The sequence below is a fragment of the Onychomys torridus genome, chromosome 23 (genome assembly GCF_903995425.1).
Source record: "Onychomys torridus chromosome 23, mOncTor1.1, whole genome shotgun sequence".
NCBI lineage: Eukaryota > Metazoa > Chordata > Mammalia > Rodentia > Cricetidae > Onychomys > Onychomys torridus.
This window is the reverse complement of record NC_050465.1, coordinates 50977412-50997888: the sequence shown is the minus strand read 5'-3', so window position 1 is coordinate 50997888 and position 20477 is coordinate 50977412. Positions and strand designations below refer to the sequence as shown.

The 20477-nt window shown below is 39.8% G+C and overlaps 1 protein-coding gene across 1 annotated transcript in view; it reads right to left on the bottom strand.

Moving 5' to 3' along the window:
- Positions 1-20477, bottom strand: part of Map2 (microtubule associated protein 2) — a 133670-nt gene that overhangs the window by 15170 nt on the left and 98023 nt on the right. Inside the window, 7 exon segments of the mRNA XM_036172846.1 lie at positions 2132-2472; positions 5256-5400; positions 10492-10553; positions 13922-14056; positions 14252-14458; positions 14656-17863; positions 17865-18358. Of these exon segments, the coding sequence (XP_036028739.1) occupies positions 2132-2472; positions 5256-5400; positions 10492-10553; positions 13922-14056; positions 14252-14458; positions 14656-17863; positions 17865-18358 (4592 nt within the window).

Here is a 20477-nt window from a genome sequence, read left to right as displayed (position 1 = left end):
CCGGCCTTGAACTTGCAATCTTCCAGTTGCTGTTTCCCTAGTGCTGGAATGACACACTGTGTGTGTAACAGCACACTCTGAAAACCATGTGTTTTTAAAATGATCTCGATACAGTTGATGAAAAAAAAAAGTAAATGTCTCAATGCATATAGGATGATTCCTTATAAATCAAAGCCCTTCTGTAAAGCTTGATTCACAGAAAAGATAATACACAAGCTGTCTAAATTTTCTTAAGCTATGTGCTTGTTTCATCTACTTCTTAAAAGGAGAATATTAATTTAAAATTTAGATTAAATTTTCCTTTTAGGTTCTATATGACAGCATAGAAATTACATTTTCCCCTAAATCTAAGAGATGATAGCTTTAAAATCAACCTTCTTCAGGAGACAAAGAAAGTCACTTTTAGTGAAGAAGAATTGGCAGACTTTGGGGTCTTCACAACAGGGACCTGTCCAGTGTTGCTTGTCTGTAATCTCAGCACTTGGGAAGCTGAGGCAGGGGCATGGATTAAAAGCCACCCCGGGATTTGTAGCACAACCTTTTCTCAAAACAGGTTACTTTATTTTTAGACAGCTCCTATCAGAAGCTATCGTAAGAACATTCCATTTAAGTTTAATGGTATGCTAAACGGATTTTATTCAAGTTACTCTTCCAAATGATTTACATATGACTATTAAAAATGCAAAAGATGGCTCTTTCCAAATGACTCAAAAGGTTTCCTTCTCTTATATGGGTAAAACTGATGAATTTAAGAACAACAAGATGATTCTTGTTCTCTTCGTTTTTTTATTGCAGATCAAGTTGGTTAGAATTTGGGTTATATTTTTGACTCTAAAAGTCTCTCACACCTCACATTTTCACGGCATCGTCTATGAGATGTATCTGTCTGTGACTGCACTACTACAGACATTCTTAAAGGGGCCCCTGCCCTCCCCGTCCCTGGCTCACCAGCTGATTTGTCTTAAGCCCTTGGCCTTTCCTACAACAGAATCACAGCGTTAAAACCAATGAACGCTGATGTTAAGGATGGAGGAGCAAAGAAGTGTGGTACTGATGGTAGGCAGGAATGCTTCAAGACCTCACATTTCAGCAAGGGCTGTCTCTGAAACCTCCTAAGATAGAATTCCCTTGGCAAGAAGGAAGAATGTCAGAAGTCGGAGGCAGAAATTCTGGGACACAAGTGGAGGAGTGACAGAAAAACCAGTTACGACTCAGAGAAATCTGAGATCTAATGGAGCATTATGTTTTGTTCACAAACAGAGGTAGACATTGGGTTTTGCCCTGCATTTTAAGAATAATTAAAAAAAAAAAAAAACAAACAACAAACCCTTTTGAAGTTGAACCATCCAATACTATAGTAATATTCTGGGATATATTAAATGGTATTTGTATCATTTTCTTCTAGGCTTTGTCCAAGCAAGATCCAGGTCAGAAGAGAACTCACAGCCCTCTGCTTAGAAAGCAAATAAGTGTTTGTTCTATACCTGCTGCTGGGTGGAAAGAGCTTTTTTCATAACAGTACAGTTCTTAAGTAGAACTTTCATGGCTACAGTTCTGTCCACTAGAATTCTATAGAGTTGTCTGTTTAGTATCAACCGAAATACCCACCCTTTTCAATATGTAGGCAATAACAGTCAGGTAGCAACTTGGTGAACTACACTGTGATTCTGGACTAGATGTTAGGAAATGATAAAACACATCACAAGATATCATCAGCCATCAATGAAGGAGTTAAAATAGAAATCACTCGTGTTTAGAGTCAGGTGAGCTCATGGTCTAAATCCAAAAGAGAAAACTCAATCTGTAATACAAGTTATTTTTTACTATACCCAAACCTACAAAGCGGCAGAGACCTGTTCAGAAATCGACTACAGGATTCTTGTCTATGGTTAAGCCTACTGGTATCCATTAATGATCAGAAGGGAACAACATATTGACTGATTTTCAATGTATTTCCTAAGCTTGATTCTCCAGACGAGATGCAGACTCAGCAATGAATGGTGGCCAGTGGCCTCGTAACATCCCCATCTCCTGTGCACAAAACTGTCAGGCTATAATACACAAAAAGCAACTGAACAGTGAAGGGGATTGGATTTCTGATAGCAAGCATGTGATATCATGGAGTTCTTACCTGACCCCCTTTAGGCTGGTATTTGATGTTGTCCGTTGATCCGATTTTGGATTTGACATTCTTCAGGTCTGGCAGTGGTTGGTTAATAAGCCGTAGCTGCTTGGGAGTAGCTGGGGACTTTGGAGGAGTGCGGATGATGGCCACTTTCTTCTCACTGGGCACCAAGATGGCAGATTTTGGGGTTCCTGGTGTATGCGGGGTCCTGGGATAGCTGGGGGTCCCAGGAGTGCCTGGGGTACGTGAAGAGTAGCTTGGGGGAGTGCCAGGCGTGATTGCGGTGGATCCAGGGGTGGTAGGAGTTGAGGTGCCACTCTTTCCCGCTCTGCGAATTGGTTCTGACCCTATGTTAACAACCGGGTGACACACACACACACACGCGCACACACACACACGTACACACACACACACACACACACACACACACACGTACACACACGTACACACACACACACACACACACACACACACACACACACACAAGGAAAAGAACGAAGAGGAAAAACACACCACAGCGTTAGAAAACTCTCTTCAAGGCACCCTTCTTCCCAGACATGGTAGTCATAAAGTCGAATGTGTTCCGGACTCTATGACAGACCACAATAATGCTCAGAGGTGAGATCCTCCTTTTTTTATGTTCATAAGCTGGTGATATTTTTGGATATATGTTAATATACAAATCTAAAACTTGCACTTTTTCCGATTTAGTTTCATAGTTCTTACTGGGAATCCTTGGAAACTTTTCTTCTGTTATTGGGCCACATGGATGAGCTGCAGCTAGAAACAGCATACGTTTATTGAGGTATGTGGATCCCTGCTTGAGGGAAGACTCCTGATTGGTGCATGGATTATTCATTCCTCTCTTCAAGCACATCCATTCTGAGACTCAGATGTACACATGATACACAACTGTGTAATTATTCCCACAGTTTTAGCCTGTGTGGGTTTCAATGTTCATCTCTCGGTTTATATTGAGAGCACAGATTATTCCAAACTAACACATTTAGTAAGAGGGTTTCATTATACCTTGAGTTAAGTGGACTACTGAATCCAGCATTACACATGTTCCCTTCTCTCAGAGTTCATGAGATTCCTGCATAGAATTGTTTGTTTCCTTCCCATCTTTCCACAGGTTGCACAAATGCTAGAACATTCCTGTATGTAGTTAAGGAGATGGCAGGCAGATGGAGGAGGGCGAAATGCTTGCCTTTCTAATTGCCTATGTGTGTTTTTGCTATTGCTGTACAGGGCTAAAAGAGGCTCAGTATTTGGAGATGTCAACATGTCAGTTACAATCACTATCAAGTGACTCAGTCACACAGTTCAGCAGACTTGTAAACAAAGAAGTTGCAAACACTGGCTCTGAACATTTGAAGAAGCAGTCTATGTACAGACACCTCCGGAAGGGAAGAGCCAGGCGGCTCAAAGAAGTCGGTTTATGTAGAAAGTGCCATTCGGTTTCCATAGCAACACATACAGGCATAATTTAAGATGTTCCTTCAGGCAGCACTGGATGTTTTGTCTGGGGGTTCTTGTTTATGTCCAATTCCAACCCTAGATATTTGGAGTTAAAGTCACTCCCCTGGAGATTACCTACTCTTACATGTCCTTCCTGCTAGTTCTTTTCCAACAGTTTATTTTTCTCTGGAGTAAAAGAGTTTTAAGGTTTTCAAAGTGTTCTTAGCATAGATGTCAAAGGGTGCTAATATTCCATAAAATTAAATAGTGCTGGGCACAAGTGTTCTAATGGCAATAAAATTTTCACTGTGAACAAAACAACTAAGTATCATGTATGAGAGTTAACTTTACAGAGGGCAATTATGAAAATTTTTGAAAGCACATGTTGAGTTAAAATCAGCTACAATGTGACAGTAGTGACAGTTTCCATCATTACATACTAGTTCTAAATTAAAGAGATCTGGGTCTTCATATAGTTTGATAGAACATCTCTCTAACAAGATTTCTTCCAAATCAAAGTTAAGGTGTTAAGGCAAATTGTGAAGTTATCAATGGACTGAAGACCAAATCCATCCAGGTAATAGCTGTGCAGCATGCAATACGTTATCCTCTCTGTTAGGCTAGTTTCTTGTCATTGAATTGGGGCTGTTAACAAATAACCATAGGAATTGTTAACACGGGCGTTAACAGTTTTGTATCTAGTATGTGCTAGAAATGGTAGCTATTTTCATTGAGTGGAAAAGTGGAATGCCATGCTAATACAGGATTTACTAGATAGCCTCAGCAGCAATGTAAACTACAGTGTAGTGACCGGAACATTATACACACCACGCAGATTGCTATAATTGCCAATCAGTCCATTATGGGCCAAGAATAAAAAAAGAATTGAAGACATTGTACGGAACACATGATGTTTTAAAGGTCATTTGACATAAAAATACTTTAAGAAAATGAGCAGAATTTTCATTTTTCTCTTTGTGTGTTTGCTTGTGAACACATTGTGTGTGCAGAAGTCCAAGGTTGACATCAGGTGCCTTGATTGTTTACTACGTTGTATTTTGAATCAGGGTCTCTTGCTGAACTCGGGGCTCAGAGATTGGTTAAGTTTTATGGCCACTGAGCTCAGGGACCTTCCTGCTTCACTCGGGGCTGGGGTTACAGATGCCCAGCACTGTACTCAAAGTTTTTCACCAGTGCTGGGGAGTTACATTCAGGTCCTCAGGCTTTTGTAGAAGGATTTTGCCTACTGAAATATCTCTTTAACTTGGGATTTTAGGTTGATTTTGACAGCTTTTCCATTTCAAATTCAAGATGTGGAATTCTAATACGAGTTAAGCTTGTATAGTTGTCTAAAGCAACTCACCGGGTGATTTTCTCTATTAATTTCTTTTAGATTTTTTTTTTTTAACTTTGAAACAAGAGAGAAAATAGTCTTTTAAAAATGACCATCTCAAATTCAGTAGATACTGAGACAGTCTGTTCCAATTTCTTCCACCATTTGCTTTGACTCAGAAAGTTATTTTCGAACAACCTACAATCTAGAATTTTTCTCATTCTTATCTATGAGAGAGCATATCTTTTTAATACTGGCTCATTTTCTTTAAAGAAACTCCTCTTTCAGTTCATGGATTAGACAATGATTCTAGGGAAGCCAACAGGGACAACTTACTGGTGGTCCGTCGTGCTGAGGAGATGGAGCTGTTCAGAGAGAATGAGTTCTCGTCCCTGTCTCCCGATACGCCTCGGCGAGGAGGTAAGATGGAGGAAGGTCTAGGGAGGGAAGAGCGCTTTTCCGGACTCTTGGTGACTCCATCCTGATGAGGGAAGACAAAGACATTAGGTTCATTTTAATTACGCAAAGTGATTACACCGTCCTGCCCATTTTCCTGGTAGAGAAATTCTTTTATTATAAACCACCAACTTTCATATACTAATAAAACTCTTTCATTAGAGTTCACATTTTCCAGTTGTTCTGTCTGAGTTTATTATCCTGGAGTGACACGAGGGGACATGAATAAGGAATTTCGGTTTTTAAACATAAATGTAGATGGAATGAACTTATAAATGTTAACTTCATAAATTGCTAATTGGGCCAAAAGCTCCATCAGCCTAATTTATTTTAGTCCGAATGGACTGCAACGAGGGCTTTGCAGTATAACATTCCACCCATGAACATAATCTCCTTGATATGTGACAGGAACTCTTAAGTGTACCATATCAAGTTATAATTTCATTCTCACTGCAAAGTGTTATGCGCATTTTAAAGCTGAGGAAATGAGCTTAATAATTTTTTTTTTTTTTTAATTCCTAGAGTTTGCCTGTGACAGAGATAGTAGTGGGCCAGATGTGTCTGATGGGGAGCCTATGTGTCATATTGAAGGCAGTTTGCTGTTATTAGACTATATATTATCTATTGCATATGTTATATATGGATTATGTCACAGTAGAATGCATTTTATTTTGTTGGTTTTTAGTTGATATTTCATAAAATAAATAAATATGAAATAATGAATTAGGCTCTAGAAAATGGAACTTTCATGTTTCTCTTCTAACATGGAAGTGGTCCATCAAAATTTTTCAGTTGTATTTGTTATTAATATGGTCTACTGCTAAGACCGTCAAAGATTTCCGAATTTTACAAATTTTCCTTTCATAGATTTTTCTGCATCACGGCATATAACGTTCTCCTTGATTTTATTCCTTTCTTCACTGTTTATTGACCTTCTTCCTTACTTTGTTCCCTGATTCTGAGCAAGGAAAGTGGTGTGTGGAGCCTGCAGAGGCAGGCTGTATTAAAAAGTTGTCAGAACCTACAAAGGTTTTAGTCATGCTAGGGTAGGCTGGGCTGTGTCGTGGGGAGTTTGTACTAGCCTGCCAAGTGGGAATCTGACAAAGTAGAATTCTAGCCATAAAAGAAAACAAAAATAAGTACCCAATAAATGAAACTATAAAGCAAATGGCAAATTACAAATACATAAAGACCTAGGAACTTAAACATTTGCTTTTTAATAAAACACATGATAAATGACTATACCAATAACAGATGAATATGTGAGACAAAGGATGCTCAGTGAGTAGCATTATTTCAGATGGAATTCAGCAAAGAATACTCATTTAAGAAATGCCAGCTGTACGTCAATGCACAAACAGTGCTAATAAGCATTTGATCTGTGTGTATCTGCTCTAGACAGGCATCTATGTTATTTACTCTTTTCCTTTCAAATGCTCACGCTGTTTATGCTCCAGAAACAGGAGGCACATGAATAACAGTTGTTAAATAGTGAGTCAGCAGAAGGATGGGTAGACAGAAGAATGGGAGAACAAATAGTATTGTTTAGACACAGAGGGACTGAATTTGTGTAATTCTGAAACCAAAGCACTGCACGTGGTCACATGGTTACAAAATTACATGACAAAGGAGTAGAACTTGAACTAAAGAGATGAATGATAGGACTCAAGGTAGAAACACCGTAATCAACAGTGCAAAACAACAACATGTAAGACTATTATTAATTAATTTAGGACGATGCAGATTGGCGTCAAAATCTCTCATGGCTGAAGGCCAATCTAGACTTTGGTTCTGAAATGTGGATTATGAAAAGAGACATGAAAATCCCTGAAAAGACATGACAGTCCATTCTCTTCTGAAGTGCATTGCTCAGAAGAAAGAAATAGGTTACTCCAAAGAGTCGGCTATACAGTGTTTGTAAAAGCAACTTTCACTATATATGCCATGTATCTGATATACATTCATAATTTATGTTATTTTCAATGAATTCACTTTGAAAAGCAGTTAGTTATTTCTTTATCCATGGCTTCATGAAGACAGGAAAAAATACGTTGTTTGAGGGGTTCCTTATCTGGGATGTGACTGACAATCAGCACAACGGCCAATACTGGGAAATTACAACCTGCTAGTATTTTTGTGAGTAAAATCACCCTACCCTTAAGATTACAATGAGTCTCTAAAATCATGAAGTGTGAATCATCAGGGATGTGTTGCCAACTTAAGAAACTGAGCAGAGAATCAGTATTAAGATAGGAATAACGTAATGGTGATAAGCAAAGCTTTCTAAGAGCTGGATTAAAAGATGAGGGCCAACAGTAGATTCTGGATCACCTGAAGGTTATATTATGTATTTAACAAAGATATAGATAAAATATTCTTTATGGATTTTATGCTTGAGGTCCCCAAACAATCTGCAGGCTCTCCAGTTATTGTGTCGTTAGAAAGTGTCATGGGCTCCTGTGGGAATTGCTCCTTTAGTAGTAACTATAGCCTGTAGGATGGTAATACCATCCATAACTTGAGCACGTTTTAAGAATTTTGGAACAATGTTTATTTGAGGCCAAGTCATGGAAAATATTACCTTAAAGATTAAGAAAATTTATATTTTTTTATTATCTGCATTAATCAGAAAAATGTTAAGAATTATTGTATGAGATCACCTTAGAAAACACAAACTGGCCAAGCTATTTTCTTGACTTAAGTGACTTTTATGGATACAGAACAACCATATATAATATGTTATGCATCCTACAAAGGCAATCAGCACTGAAGAGATTATCAATAAAACATGCACAGGACCTAATTTACAGGTAAGGATAAATCCTGGGGAGACGACACACAAGGAAAAGTGGGTGGATTGGTGCCTCCAATAGAGGCTATGCTGTGTGCCATGTGTTTCCTGGAAGACACTGCTAGAAATGTAGACAAGCATGACAAAGCCAAACAGATGACTTCAAATCATCTCTTTGATGTGGCTGTTATAAAAATAGAGGATGAAACTGAGATTTTCATCTCAAGCTTTGACTCCACAGACACTTCTGCGGAGACATAAGCTTACACAGATGCACATTTTTCTCCTTCCTCTGTGGTACCAGCACCTTGAGTGGGAAGTGTAATTGGGTTAGCACAAGTCATTATTTCTTGATTGATTTTTACCGGAGAAGCGTGGATTTCAAAAATATAACCAGGAAATAAGAATTAAGTGGTGACATTGCTTCTAATTAAGAATGAGACAAGCAATGATATGAAGCAAACAGCCACCCAAACTTTAATCAAAATAAGGAAGGGGTTGGCGAGCTTGCTAGTGAAGAACAACCAAAATCTTTGAGTTGAACTACATTATCAGCAGTAAATCAAGTATGAGGGAATTTGGGGATTTAGGAAATTATAAAGAAGTACTCTAGGTGTTAGGAGGGGAAACAATTGTAAATCAAAAGCAGAAACAATAGAGTAAATCTTTAGACACATGAAATGTATGACATTTGGAAGGGCAAATGATAGCTTTATGGCAATAATGTACAGAGCATCTGTTCAAAGTTAAGTATTAAATGCCAATCCCATGAGTTGCTTGGACCTGAAGCAACTTGAGAATTTCCTGGAGTTTTTCCAGATAATGTCCACTTGAAACTTTTCCTAAAGGGGAAATTCTCATACTTATTTTCTGTATCTGTGACTGAAATTTTCTATATTTTTAAAAATAATATAATACCAACTAATAATTAATCCTATTTAATAAATACTAAGTGACTATTGTATCTAGGTACTATATTGTTTTATAAAACTACTATACTTAATTTTCCCAACTGAATTATTGTACAGGAAATTTAGAAAATTAATATGTTCAGGATTCAGACATGATAACACACTTTTTTTTTTAAAAAATCAGAACTAGATAGTAGAGATCCAAATATCATTATCACATTGTACTCAAAATACAGCTCCTTATTTACTGAGGCAATAAATGGATTATATTACTTACCATTTATTAAGGCATATGTCTAACTTATATGTATTCATATAGACACTGAATTTCTCCCCTTATCAAATAAAGACCCTAAGTTTAATCTAAGAACTGTGATTTAAATAGGGGGCCCCCCAAAATTGTCTCATAATCTACATATTGAAATCATTCAAATTGTTCATTATAAATTTAGGATTTCATTAGTATACCTTTATTTTTTTTTTCTTCCAATCATAAAAAGAGCAAAATACTTCATGTTGGTTTCTGTCTTTTTAAAATACAGTTGATGTTATAAAAAATTGAAAAAGGAAAAGGTAGGAAGGATTGACACACATAGGAAATAGTTAATTATTAATAGATCCACATTTAAACAATGCTTATTATCATAATTTAGCAAATACAGAACAATATGACTGACAATATGAAGCACTGATTTTAAAATACATTACTGTCTTTAACCAATAATTTCAGTGAGAAAAAACTGTTCTAAGGAAACTGGCACAAAAGACCTCAATAGCAATATTATTGCAATTCAGTGGAAAGTAATTTGAAAGCCAGATAACAGGAAACTGATTATGTTGTGATGAATTAATAAAATGGAATGTCATGTTGCCACTAAAATGGTTATAATAATGCCTCTATTTAATTAAAACCAATACACAGTGTTTTGCTTTTGATTACTAAACCTATAAAACTGGAGAAAAATAGACTTAAAAAAATTTAAATGGTAACTGTAGCCATCTTCAGAGAAATTAATTATACTTAATTTTACTTCCTGTTCCTCTCCATAATTCCACTTAGATTTAATTTGTAATGAAAATGTAAAATATTATGTTAATTATAAAGGCTAAAGTTGGTTCTACAAAATGTAAGTGAATTGTTCTTCCCCATTGTTGGCACCCAACCTCATTGTGCAATTTTCTGTATTTTACCTTGCTAACAGAGAGCAAGCCCGACGGCAGCCTCACCAACTACCATGATTGATCATTCTAGATGATGTCAGTTTTGGTCCGGATGCTCCAGAGATAATGCTGGGTGGCAAGCAGTCTAAAGTGGACCTTTAAGATAAATATACTTGTCTACATGATACCTACATTGTGCAAGACATTGAATACATACTCAAAGTAAAGGACAAGAGAAGACTTGGTTACTCACAGTGGCTTTGTCTTTTGCCTGTTTAAAAGCACTGGGAGCCTGAGCTGATTCGCCACTTGCTGCTGGGGAGAAAAAACAAATAAGTTAGTGGCTAAAACTTACACAAACGTGTTTTCCAATACCTGGGTGTCCTACTATGTTATGACACTAGTGCAAAGTACAAATTCTTGCTTTTGAGGCTCAAATTCAATAACCAAAGAAACTTGGGTAGCAGTAATGCATTATGTGGTTCCAGCTACAGTGTGCGTGAATTAAAATAGACCAGCCTCTACCAAAGCACAAGGGAGAACAGCATACATCTCATTTTCTATGGGGCATCCAGGTACTTTTGAGTATCTACTGTGTGCACAGAATCTGTAGATCAAGAGTCACAGAACCTCAAGGCAAATTCTGCCTAGTATAAAGGAAAGGAAGCTGATTTTTTTCTTTTTTCTTTTCTTTTCTTTCTTTTTTTCTTTTTTGGTTGTCATGATACAGACATGCCCACCCCTCCTGTTTGAGAAGTAAGCCACTGGCTTTCTTACGGGTCCTTCTGCATTTTATCTCCCAGGCTGTCATGGTCAGCAAACCGCCTTTGCCTGTGCACCTCTTCACTTTGAAATATGATTGACATACTTGCCTGGTCTGAAAATTACTACAAGAAGGGAAGGAAGACAACTTCTCAGGGACAGAGGATGGGAAACTTCCAGTCCAGTAACTGCGAAATGAGTTCTACGCATGCACTTCCTATGTGACACTGTTACCACATCTGTTACTGCTGTTTCTCTTCATGCTGCTCTTTGCTTCTGGTCTCAGTTTTAAATTCCACCACCTCCATCACATTTTGTATGGATCACTTACCTGATTGGACTTTAATATCTCACAATAGAAGATCATCCTTTGTATTTTGAAAAATAACAATATTTGACCAGTATCCTCAGACGTAAAATACTCTAGTTTGAATGTTTACTTTCTCCTTAATTTTCTTTGGTAAAGAAATTTTCAGGGGAAAAAAATATCCTTATAAGCCTCATATTAGTTCTAAAAAAGGAGTCCTATTCTATGTGAGTTCTTATATCAAGGCAATGGCTGCCTACAGTGTGCTCTATTTGATGTGTGACTGCCTAGGAGGACTTTTCAGATCCTAGCATTGTTTTTTTTTTCTTTCAAGAAGCAGTGAAAATGGTGTCATCCACTACTATGATATATCTAAAATTCCTCTAGCACATATATGTAGTTTGCTTTAATTCAATAATCCCTACATTGTGTATAGGCTTCCTGCTGGGGTCTTTTGGTATTTGACTTCAACAAGGGGAGAGACCCTAGTTAGTCTCCAAATTTAAATTTCCTTTAAAGAATAAATATAAGGAGGGAGGTGGAGGAAGGGCCACTGACATGCAGGCATGCCGCATAAACTATTTACAAACTGTTTTATAGTTCCTCGTAATGCCCACAATTCTGACAGCAGTTTTAGCTTTCCAGGTAGAACATAGGATTTCTTAGAGAGATTCTTTATTTGTCTGAGTAAAATAAAATTTCTAAAAATTTGATATAATCAGCTAATCGAGATACAAGATGTGGAGGTGATATGCTAACTCCTAACTTCTAATTCTGAAGTGCTCCGTACCCTGACCCTTTCTCAATATTTGTGTATAGAAGAGCCTTCCAAATTCAAATCCTGGCTTGGGTATTGTTCTTACATAAATCACACCATGTGGTTCCTATATGTAGAACAGAAACACACACTACTTGGAACTTTGGCCGGGCATGGTGTTGCACGCTTGCAATCCAAACACTAGGGAGACTAAAGCATGAGGGTCATGAATTTGAGGCTTCTCTGGGCTACATACAAATACCTTGTCTCAAAAACCCCAGAACCCCAAAACCCAAACCCTAAATCTAACAAACAAAAATACTAGTGACTTTTGGTGGTTGTTCTAGAAGATCAATGACTCTGTTAGGTGAACTCCTCATTATGAAAGTGACCCATGACATTAATGCTGTCAATCCTAATCTTAAGTGACCTATTATATTAAGCTACTTGTAATCTATAATGGAAAGAAGAACATTTCTTCCTGATATTTTGTAGACTGCAAGCATATCCACATAGATACTAAGAAATTATAAAATTAAGATTATCAGAGCATAATTAGGCACACAAAATGAATACCCTGCTACTCTACAGTAGAATTTTCAAAATAAAATTGCATTGTAGAGAGCTGTATACATTTTTATTTTTTTATAAAAATGATTTTTATTTTATGTGCATGGGTGTATTGTCTGCATGTAAGTGTAGAACATGTGTGCAGTGCCCACAGAGGCCAGAAGATGGGGTTGAATCCTCTGGAATTAGAGTTATAGACGGTTGTGAACTGCTGTATGGGTGCTGGGAACCAAACTCAGGTCTTCTGTAAGAGCAGTGAGTGTTTATAACAATAAAGCCATCTCCAAAGGCCCCTTCCTTTATGATGATCTCTACCATGCTTCATTCTTTTGTTCTACTAGACTTTCAAACTTATCGATGTGTGTATTTGGGAGAGACAGGGATAAGCAGGTGACAAAACAGAGATCTCTCTCCCCTCTCTCTTATATTAAGGTCTCTGTATGTAGCCCAGGCTGGTCTCACATTGGAGGTCTACCTAGAGGGACATCTACCTCTGTCTCTCCAGTGCTGAGATTGTAGGGAACATGTTTATTTCTAATTTAATTAACTTTCAAGGGAGTGGAGTTTTAACTAAGAATTCTGCACATTGAATTATATTAGAACATTTAACAGTTTGGATCAATAACTTTAAGGAAATCCCAAAGACGAAGTGCAGGAGGTTGAAAAGGTGTTCATTTTGGACTTGAAGGACACAATCTGATGGGATAGACATCACTTCCTTTCTTTCTCTCTCTCTCTTTCTTTCTCTCTTTCTTTCTTCATCTCTTTTTTCCATCTAAAGCAAAATAATCTTGAAAATTAGTATGACTCCAGGAGGTTTTTCTTTTCCAATGTCTTAAGTCATTATACATTGTCTCAGTAAAGTCAACACCAGTAACAGATTTGGCAGTAACAACAGAGAAAATAGGACAAATATACATGGATTTAAGCATGGAGGAGATAAATAAGCAAAATAATGAGAATGCATACCACGGTTAAATTCATCGCCATCGTCTAACCAAACACACAGAATGAAAATAGGAATCCCCAGAACGTGACACTAGAGTACAATGCCAAGATACAATCACGCACTGTTATGTCTGAGCATGACAAAGAAACAGATGGCCATGACCTCTTCTGCAGGGAGGGAAAAAAAAAAAAAGAATGATACAAGACACTTAGTAGCGAAATTGTTCATGATTGCTGAGATTTGGAAGGAAAACAAAATGAAAAAGCTTCTACAGTAATGAGATTAAAATAAAACACGCATCTATGTTTGCCAGCCACATTGCAGAATTAAACAGTCACCTGTGGTTCTCCGCTTAACACAGGAGAGATGAGTTGGTCTAGTGTATTTGATAGCAGGTTTTAAAATGAATTTCCTGGAAGGAGAGTGGGCCTGAACTTCTGTTTTTTTAGCAAGTTCAGCCTTCTTATAAACTGCTATGAATAAGAAAACACAAGACAGCATACCATCAGGAAACAAAATAAACACTTGGAACAAAAAAAAAAAAAAGAACATTTTTTTTTTTTTTTTAATAAGTAACCAGTAAGGCAGTTAGTTGCTTTTTCAGTAGAGTAATAAGAAATTAATTTAAAAAGAAAACACATTTGAAAAGAAACGATTGTGAAATGAACCTTTTTTCCTTCTCACTTCATCCCTGGAGACCGTGCTAGGTTCCTTTTTAGCTACTTTTCTTTCAGGGGTGGAAATTCTGCCTCTCCCGGTTTTAAAGGGTTTTTCTTTTCTAGGTTTCTCGAGAGATGGCCTCCGAGCTTCCTTCTCAGCTTTCTCCTCTTTAGGAATAGTTTCTAACTGTTCTGTCATGATGCTTCTATCATCATCTGTGGATCAAAGCAAACCACGGCAACAAGAACAGTGAGAACATTCATTAGTAACAGATGCACAAAAGCCCTCATATACTCAACACAGTGTAATATAAATAGAGACCTGTTCTTAATGTTAAAAGAGACAAAAAAAAAAAATCCCCCACTAGGCTACTGGGTTTTATTTTGGGAGAAGGTTGTAAAGAGAAGCACACCTTGAGTGTCCACCCACAGGCTGTCGGCATCCATGATGGAGTCGTCAATGGTGGTCTCGTCTTTGTAATCGTCGTAGGTTTCTGTTTTGTATTCTGAGAATGCAACCTCTTCTCTCTCAGGGGTAGCCGGGGCATCGGGAGAGCCATCCTTGGGTTCTGCCTGGGCTTCTGCTGCCATTTCTACCTCAAGTTCCTCCTCGGGAGGGCACGGTCTCCTTTCCTCCTCGGGCTGAGCCAGAGCCGCAAAGCGCACACTGTGGGACCCCGACTCGCCTTCATCGGTTGTCGTTTGCACTACAGTGATGAAATCATCCTCGATGGTCACCACAGACTCAATTACACCTTTGTGCTCACCCGGGCAGGTGTCCACAAATTCCTCCCTACTTCCCGGGGCAACCAGGTCAGTAATCTGAAGGGTGTCTGAGCGGAAGAGCAGCTTGTCATATTCTCCCCTAGCTTCTATCTCTTCCTCACTTGGGACCTCTGCGGGTTCAGACACAGTTGCTTCAGGCTGTGGCTGGGTGACATCAGAAGGTATGGCGGGTATATCTGGAGTCTCCGTGCTTTCTTCCTTGGGCAGCTGAATAAATTCCATTTGGACCTCGGCTTTCTCATCAGTGGATAAATCAGCCTCTGAAACAGGAGCTGGGCAAGGGATTTCCACAGACAGTTTGAGGGCAACGTCATCTTGAATCAGGGATGACTCTGGAGAGGTTTCCTTCTTGCCCTCATCGGGCTTCAGGGACTCCATCGTGAGGCTCTCATGCTCACCACTAGACTCATAGGACTCTTCTTTGTCCACAGCCTCCTGATGCACCAGGTCAGGCTTTGCCACCTTCTCTTTGACTTCCGTTTCATTGACTTTGACACCTTCTTTCATGTGGCCAGACTCAACACCTATGAATGAATCCTCTTCTTGAGGTCCTTTGGGTGAGAGGGTCAGCTCCTGAGAAACCTCAAACGTGAGCTCTGTGGCTTTCCCAGCGTCTACATTCATCCCGGAAGCCATCTGTCCAAAGTCACTGACTTTGATTTCCAGCTGACTCGGCTCAGCTTTCTTCACAGCAAAATCGAGCCCTTGATCAGCCTTTGTGGTTGGTTCTACCTCAGCTACCTCGGGCACTGAACTGAGACCTTTTGCTGCTTTCTCAGGGGATGTATCTTCAGCTGTTGACAGTTCTTGGGTGGAGACTGGCTCATGGGTTACACCTAATCCGAAGAGCTCCACTTTCTCACCAGCCTCTTCAGTCTCCTTGGCATGTTCTTTTGATTCAACATGCTCTTCACCCTTTTCTAGAACAGTATCCAGTTTGTCATTAGCTTTCCTGTCATGGTCAAGCTCCCTACTCAGTCCTGACTTGTCAGCAGAAGTGGTAGGAGATGCCTCTTTCTCAGCAGGGAACTCACCTTTGACTCTTCCAGCGGCAGCAAGTTTTACTTCAATCAATGAAAGGTCTGTTGCCAAATCTCTGCGGACTTTGTCTTCGCTTCCTTCATAAAACGAACCACTCTCTCCCGACAAATTCTCACTGTCTTGAACTGGAGATGGGAGAGGGACTGTGTATTTATTGAACACACAGTATCCCATGTCTTCCAGTTGACTGTCTGGTTTGGCAGTGACTTGGTCTTCATCAGCGACAGGTGGCAAACCGGTACTACTCTCTGCAACCACAGCCTCTGATGGGACTGATTTCCTCCTGGCAACCTCAGCATCTGCACTCACAGAAGCTAATCTGGACCTGGTTCCTGCCAGATCAAGCATCTCGGGCAGGTCAGGGGCCATGACGGTACCATTTTTGTAATACTCTTTGGCTGGGAAAGGTGTCTCAGAGGAAGTCTCAATTTGAATAGTTTGCTTTCCAGTCACTTTTGCTTCTTCTGCCTTCTCTTCCTCCTCTTTGCTTTCTATTGGAAAGCAAGGGGCTTTCTCCACGGCAGGTGTGGTGGGGGGAAGATAATCATCTCCTTCATCCATGCTTCCGCTCGTGTTAGTTAGAATATCGGAAGCCAGAGGGGAAAGATCATGGCCCCGGCCGAAGTTAAACCCAAGGGCAATGGAATCGAGGCAAGACATAGGCAAGTTGATGGACATGCTTCTTTGTTCTATTGCAGACCTACCACCAAGCCCTAAACTTCGACTAAGTGTCAAATCATCTTTATTCTTACTGTGAAGGTCCCTTTTCTCCCCGTAAACTTTTGGGTCAATAGTGAACATTCTTTCTTGAGGAGAACTTGGTTCTTCAGGTAATTCAGATGGATAACTCTGGGCAAGAGTGCTATACCCTGCTTCTTGTGCTGGAGCACTGGGCTGGGATTCTTTTTCCTTTTCACCATGCTTGGGAGATACAGTATCAAGGGACTCCTGGGCACTGCCTCTCGAATCACTCAGTTCATAGTAATCACTGCCCAGTTGCCGGCTTTTTGTCACATCTTCTTTCAATGCAGATGTTTCAAAGTACTTGGACATTCCTGATTTATCTTCATAAAATGGCATGCCAACCTCAGCTACTGTTGCAGCCCCAACTCCTTCGAACTCATCTTTGCCAGCTACAGTGTCCTCAAAAAGCCCACGGCTTCCTCTCATTTCACTTACTGCCTCTGGCTCAGATGTAATTTTTCCCAAGGTCTCAGAGGTCATGGCTGGATCTAAAAGTGCTTGTTGGAGACTTAGAGGGAAGGAGCCCTGTTTTAACTCATCTGTCACATGCTCTTGGCCTTTCTGTTCTTCTTGGGAGGAAGACTGCTCGGTGGGGGGCTGAATGATGGCTGTTTCATCATCTCTCAATTTGGTGGGTCCGTGATCTTTTACCACTGCTTCTTCGATGGAAACCAATAATTTCTCCTCAAGCTTTGTCTCTGGTTCATTTTCAGTGAGTGTAGGTTCTTGTCTGCTGGGAGTCCAAGTTTCGTTTTTCTCTTGGTTTGTGGCACCCTTTTCTTCCCTTGAAACACTTTCTGTGGCATAGCCTTCCACAACTGGACCATGAGCATCTTTGGGTGTGGTGGCAGCTTCTGTGACTGGGATATCTACCACACTGTCTGCTTTATCTTTCTGTGGCTTCTCCTCGCCAGAACTATCTTTGGCAGTAGCTAGGCCACTGGTGTCCTGCAGAGATGTTTTGTCAGCTGCTTGGAAGAAGAAAGGAGCCAAGGGTTGTGGTTCTCCTGTGACTCTTTCATTCTTATCTAAAGGAAGAGTGAAGCTTCCCACCATGAAAGGGACTTGGCATGGGAGAATCAAACTGCTTCCCTTCCCATCTCGGGATATCCTCCAGCACATCTTTTTCCCTCATGGGTGTCAGGGGGCCAGGAGATATTGGGGCAGCTAAACCCCATTCATCCTTCTTTGATTCCACTGGCATTTCAATGAACCAGTCTTTCTGCTCTTTTGGAGCCAGAGGCACTGCAGAGAGGCCAATGCTGGGTACTGCCATGCTTGGTTCTGTGTTCTGTTTTATGTCTTCCAGGTTGGTACCAAAAGTGTGCGCAAAAGGCGACTTTTCTCCTTCCGTGCCTTGGAGATCCTTTTTATCTTGGGAAGTTACAGTTGCCTCTGGCTGAGGAACTAAGGCAGCATGTTCAAAGTCTTCACCAGGCTTACTTTGCATCTCCCACTCCTTTTCTCCCTTGTCTAAAGGCTCAGCGAAAGAGGAAGTCAATTTCTGCTGCTCTGGGAATTCCATCTTCGAGGCTGTAAGTAAATCTGAAGTAATCGGGTTGATTTTTAAACAAACAATAGGCAACAGCTTTCGGGCAGTAAGCTTAAAATCATACTTACAAACAGGAAATGAATGGGAGGGTAGAAGGGAAGCTATGGACCATGCAATCATGCTGCCCACTGAAAAATGAGCATGGAATGTCAGGACTGAACTCTGTATGTACCAGTATTGAGTGAAGTCCTGTTCCTAATGAATTTTGTACATATTATAAGAAGAGTTTGCCTCAGACTATGTATTCTTTTTATTTGGTCTCTTCTACACACTATATGATGTGTATTAAAATGAAAAAGAAAAGTCGTCTTTTTTCTATTGATAAAAGTTCAAATTAAACCACATCAAGGAACTAGTTAACAGGATACAAGAACATGTATATGAAGGATGTTTACTAAGTATTTCAAATTTTCTCACTTGAAAATAAACTGGCAGGCATGGAGCAGATGCCAAGAAATACATAATGATTCTTCAAGTATTAGCAGTTCCAGGTAACTTGATAAAACATTGTGAGGACCCATATGGGGGATAGTAAAAGTTACTGGCATGAAGTTTGAGAAGACAGCTGAGATTAAAGTCAACATCTGCTGCCAGTTATATATACATGACCTAAGAGTTGATGAGCCAGTTTGTACTTAATCTGAAATTTTAATTTGCAGTCACGGCTTCTGAATTATAACAATGGGAAGTCGCAAGAGCAAGACATTTTTTTTTCAAATGAGTCAACTATTACAATATCTTTCGCCCTGGAGTCCTGACTTCATTCCCTGGAACAGGCCAGCTGGCAAAACGTTGTCTAGTATTGGCCTCAGACATACTTGACATCAGGTAAATGACAGTCCTGGTTTCATTTGCATGCCAACCAAGTGTCTCTTTTAAATGATTTCCTGTGGTCCCTAGAGCTAAGTGTAGTTATCTGCAAAGGATTTGGCAGTGACTCATAAAAATTCAGCCATCTCTTGAAGGTGGGTTATCATGACCTGATAGAATTGTGTGTCCTGTTGTAATGAGAACAGTGAAGTCGTTAAGCTTGTGATGGAAGCTGGATGGATGAAAACTCAAGCGATACAGGCATGACAAAAGGGTTGGCTGCCCTGGAGAGACAACAAGAGAAGCACCAACAGGGTCTCTGAAGGAAACCAAACCAGCGTTTGTTGAAGCATTAAATATGTAGCACTCTGCGGCTGCAAACAGAAGCGATTCTATCATTTAAGCCTGTATGTGCTAAAACCCAGCTCTAGGGTTTGAAAAGAAAAAGCATATGAATTGCTGTCTCCAAAACACAAAAACAAAAATATACATGTATTAGCAATGTGACTGGCAAACACTGGCGATGAGGAGGGAGGGGGTAAAACCAAGAGAGTTCACACAGCGTCATTAGCCTGCGGCAAAGCGTATTGTATCATGGCAAAGGACAACCAGCTGCAGCCGGGGACAACCAAGCTCTCACAGCATCTGCACAAGCCACAGTCTCTGCTCACGAAGCCTGAAATGGTGTCTTAGGACCATGAGAAGACCCAGCGGTGCACCAGCGGTGAAAAGGCATTCGCTTGGTGAAATCCATGGCAGCACGTTTGCGGCACACATGCAAATCCTGACAGACACACACCTTCCTTGAGAGAGGAAGGGATTTTTACATCTGGAGCCACCTCCGGGACCTCTTTTACACTTTCTTCTGGAACTATCTGCGCCTCTGCACTAGATTCCACTTGGCCCTCACTGAGGCCCTGGAGGTGGTCTGAGGAATTAGCAGCCCCGTGCTCTTTTCCGGGAAGGACAGCAGGTTTCATTCCCTCAGCCATTGCACCCTCTAGCGTTTCTTCTTCTTGGGGATGAAAAAGATGTTGACATCATGACCACAGAACAATACACCATGGAAGGACAGAACTATTATTCATGAAACACTTTCAGCTCTGTTTGAATGACCTCTCCAGGGCATCAGGCATATTTTCCTTTTCCATCTGGATGAGCGAATTAATAACTGAATGACAGACACATTATGTACTCACTGGAAAATTATGATGTATAATATACTAGTAGAAATGCCTTTGAAAACTCTAATTGAAAGACGGTGCTATTCATTTTAAAAACTGAGAGCTGAAAGGGTTTTAT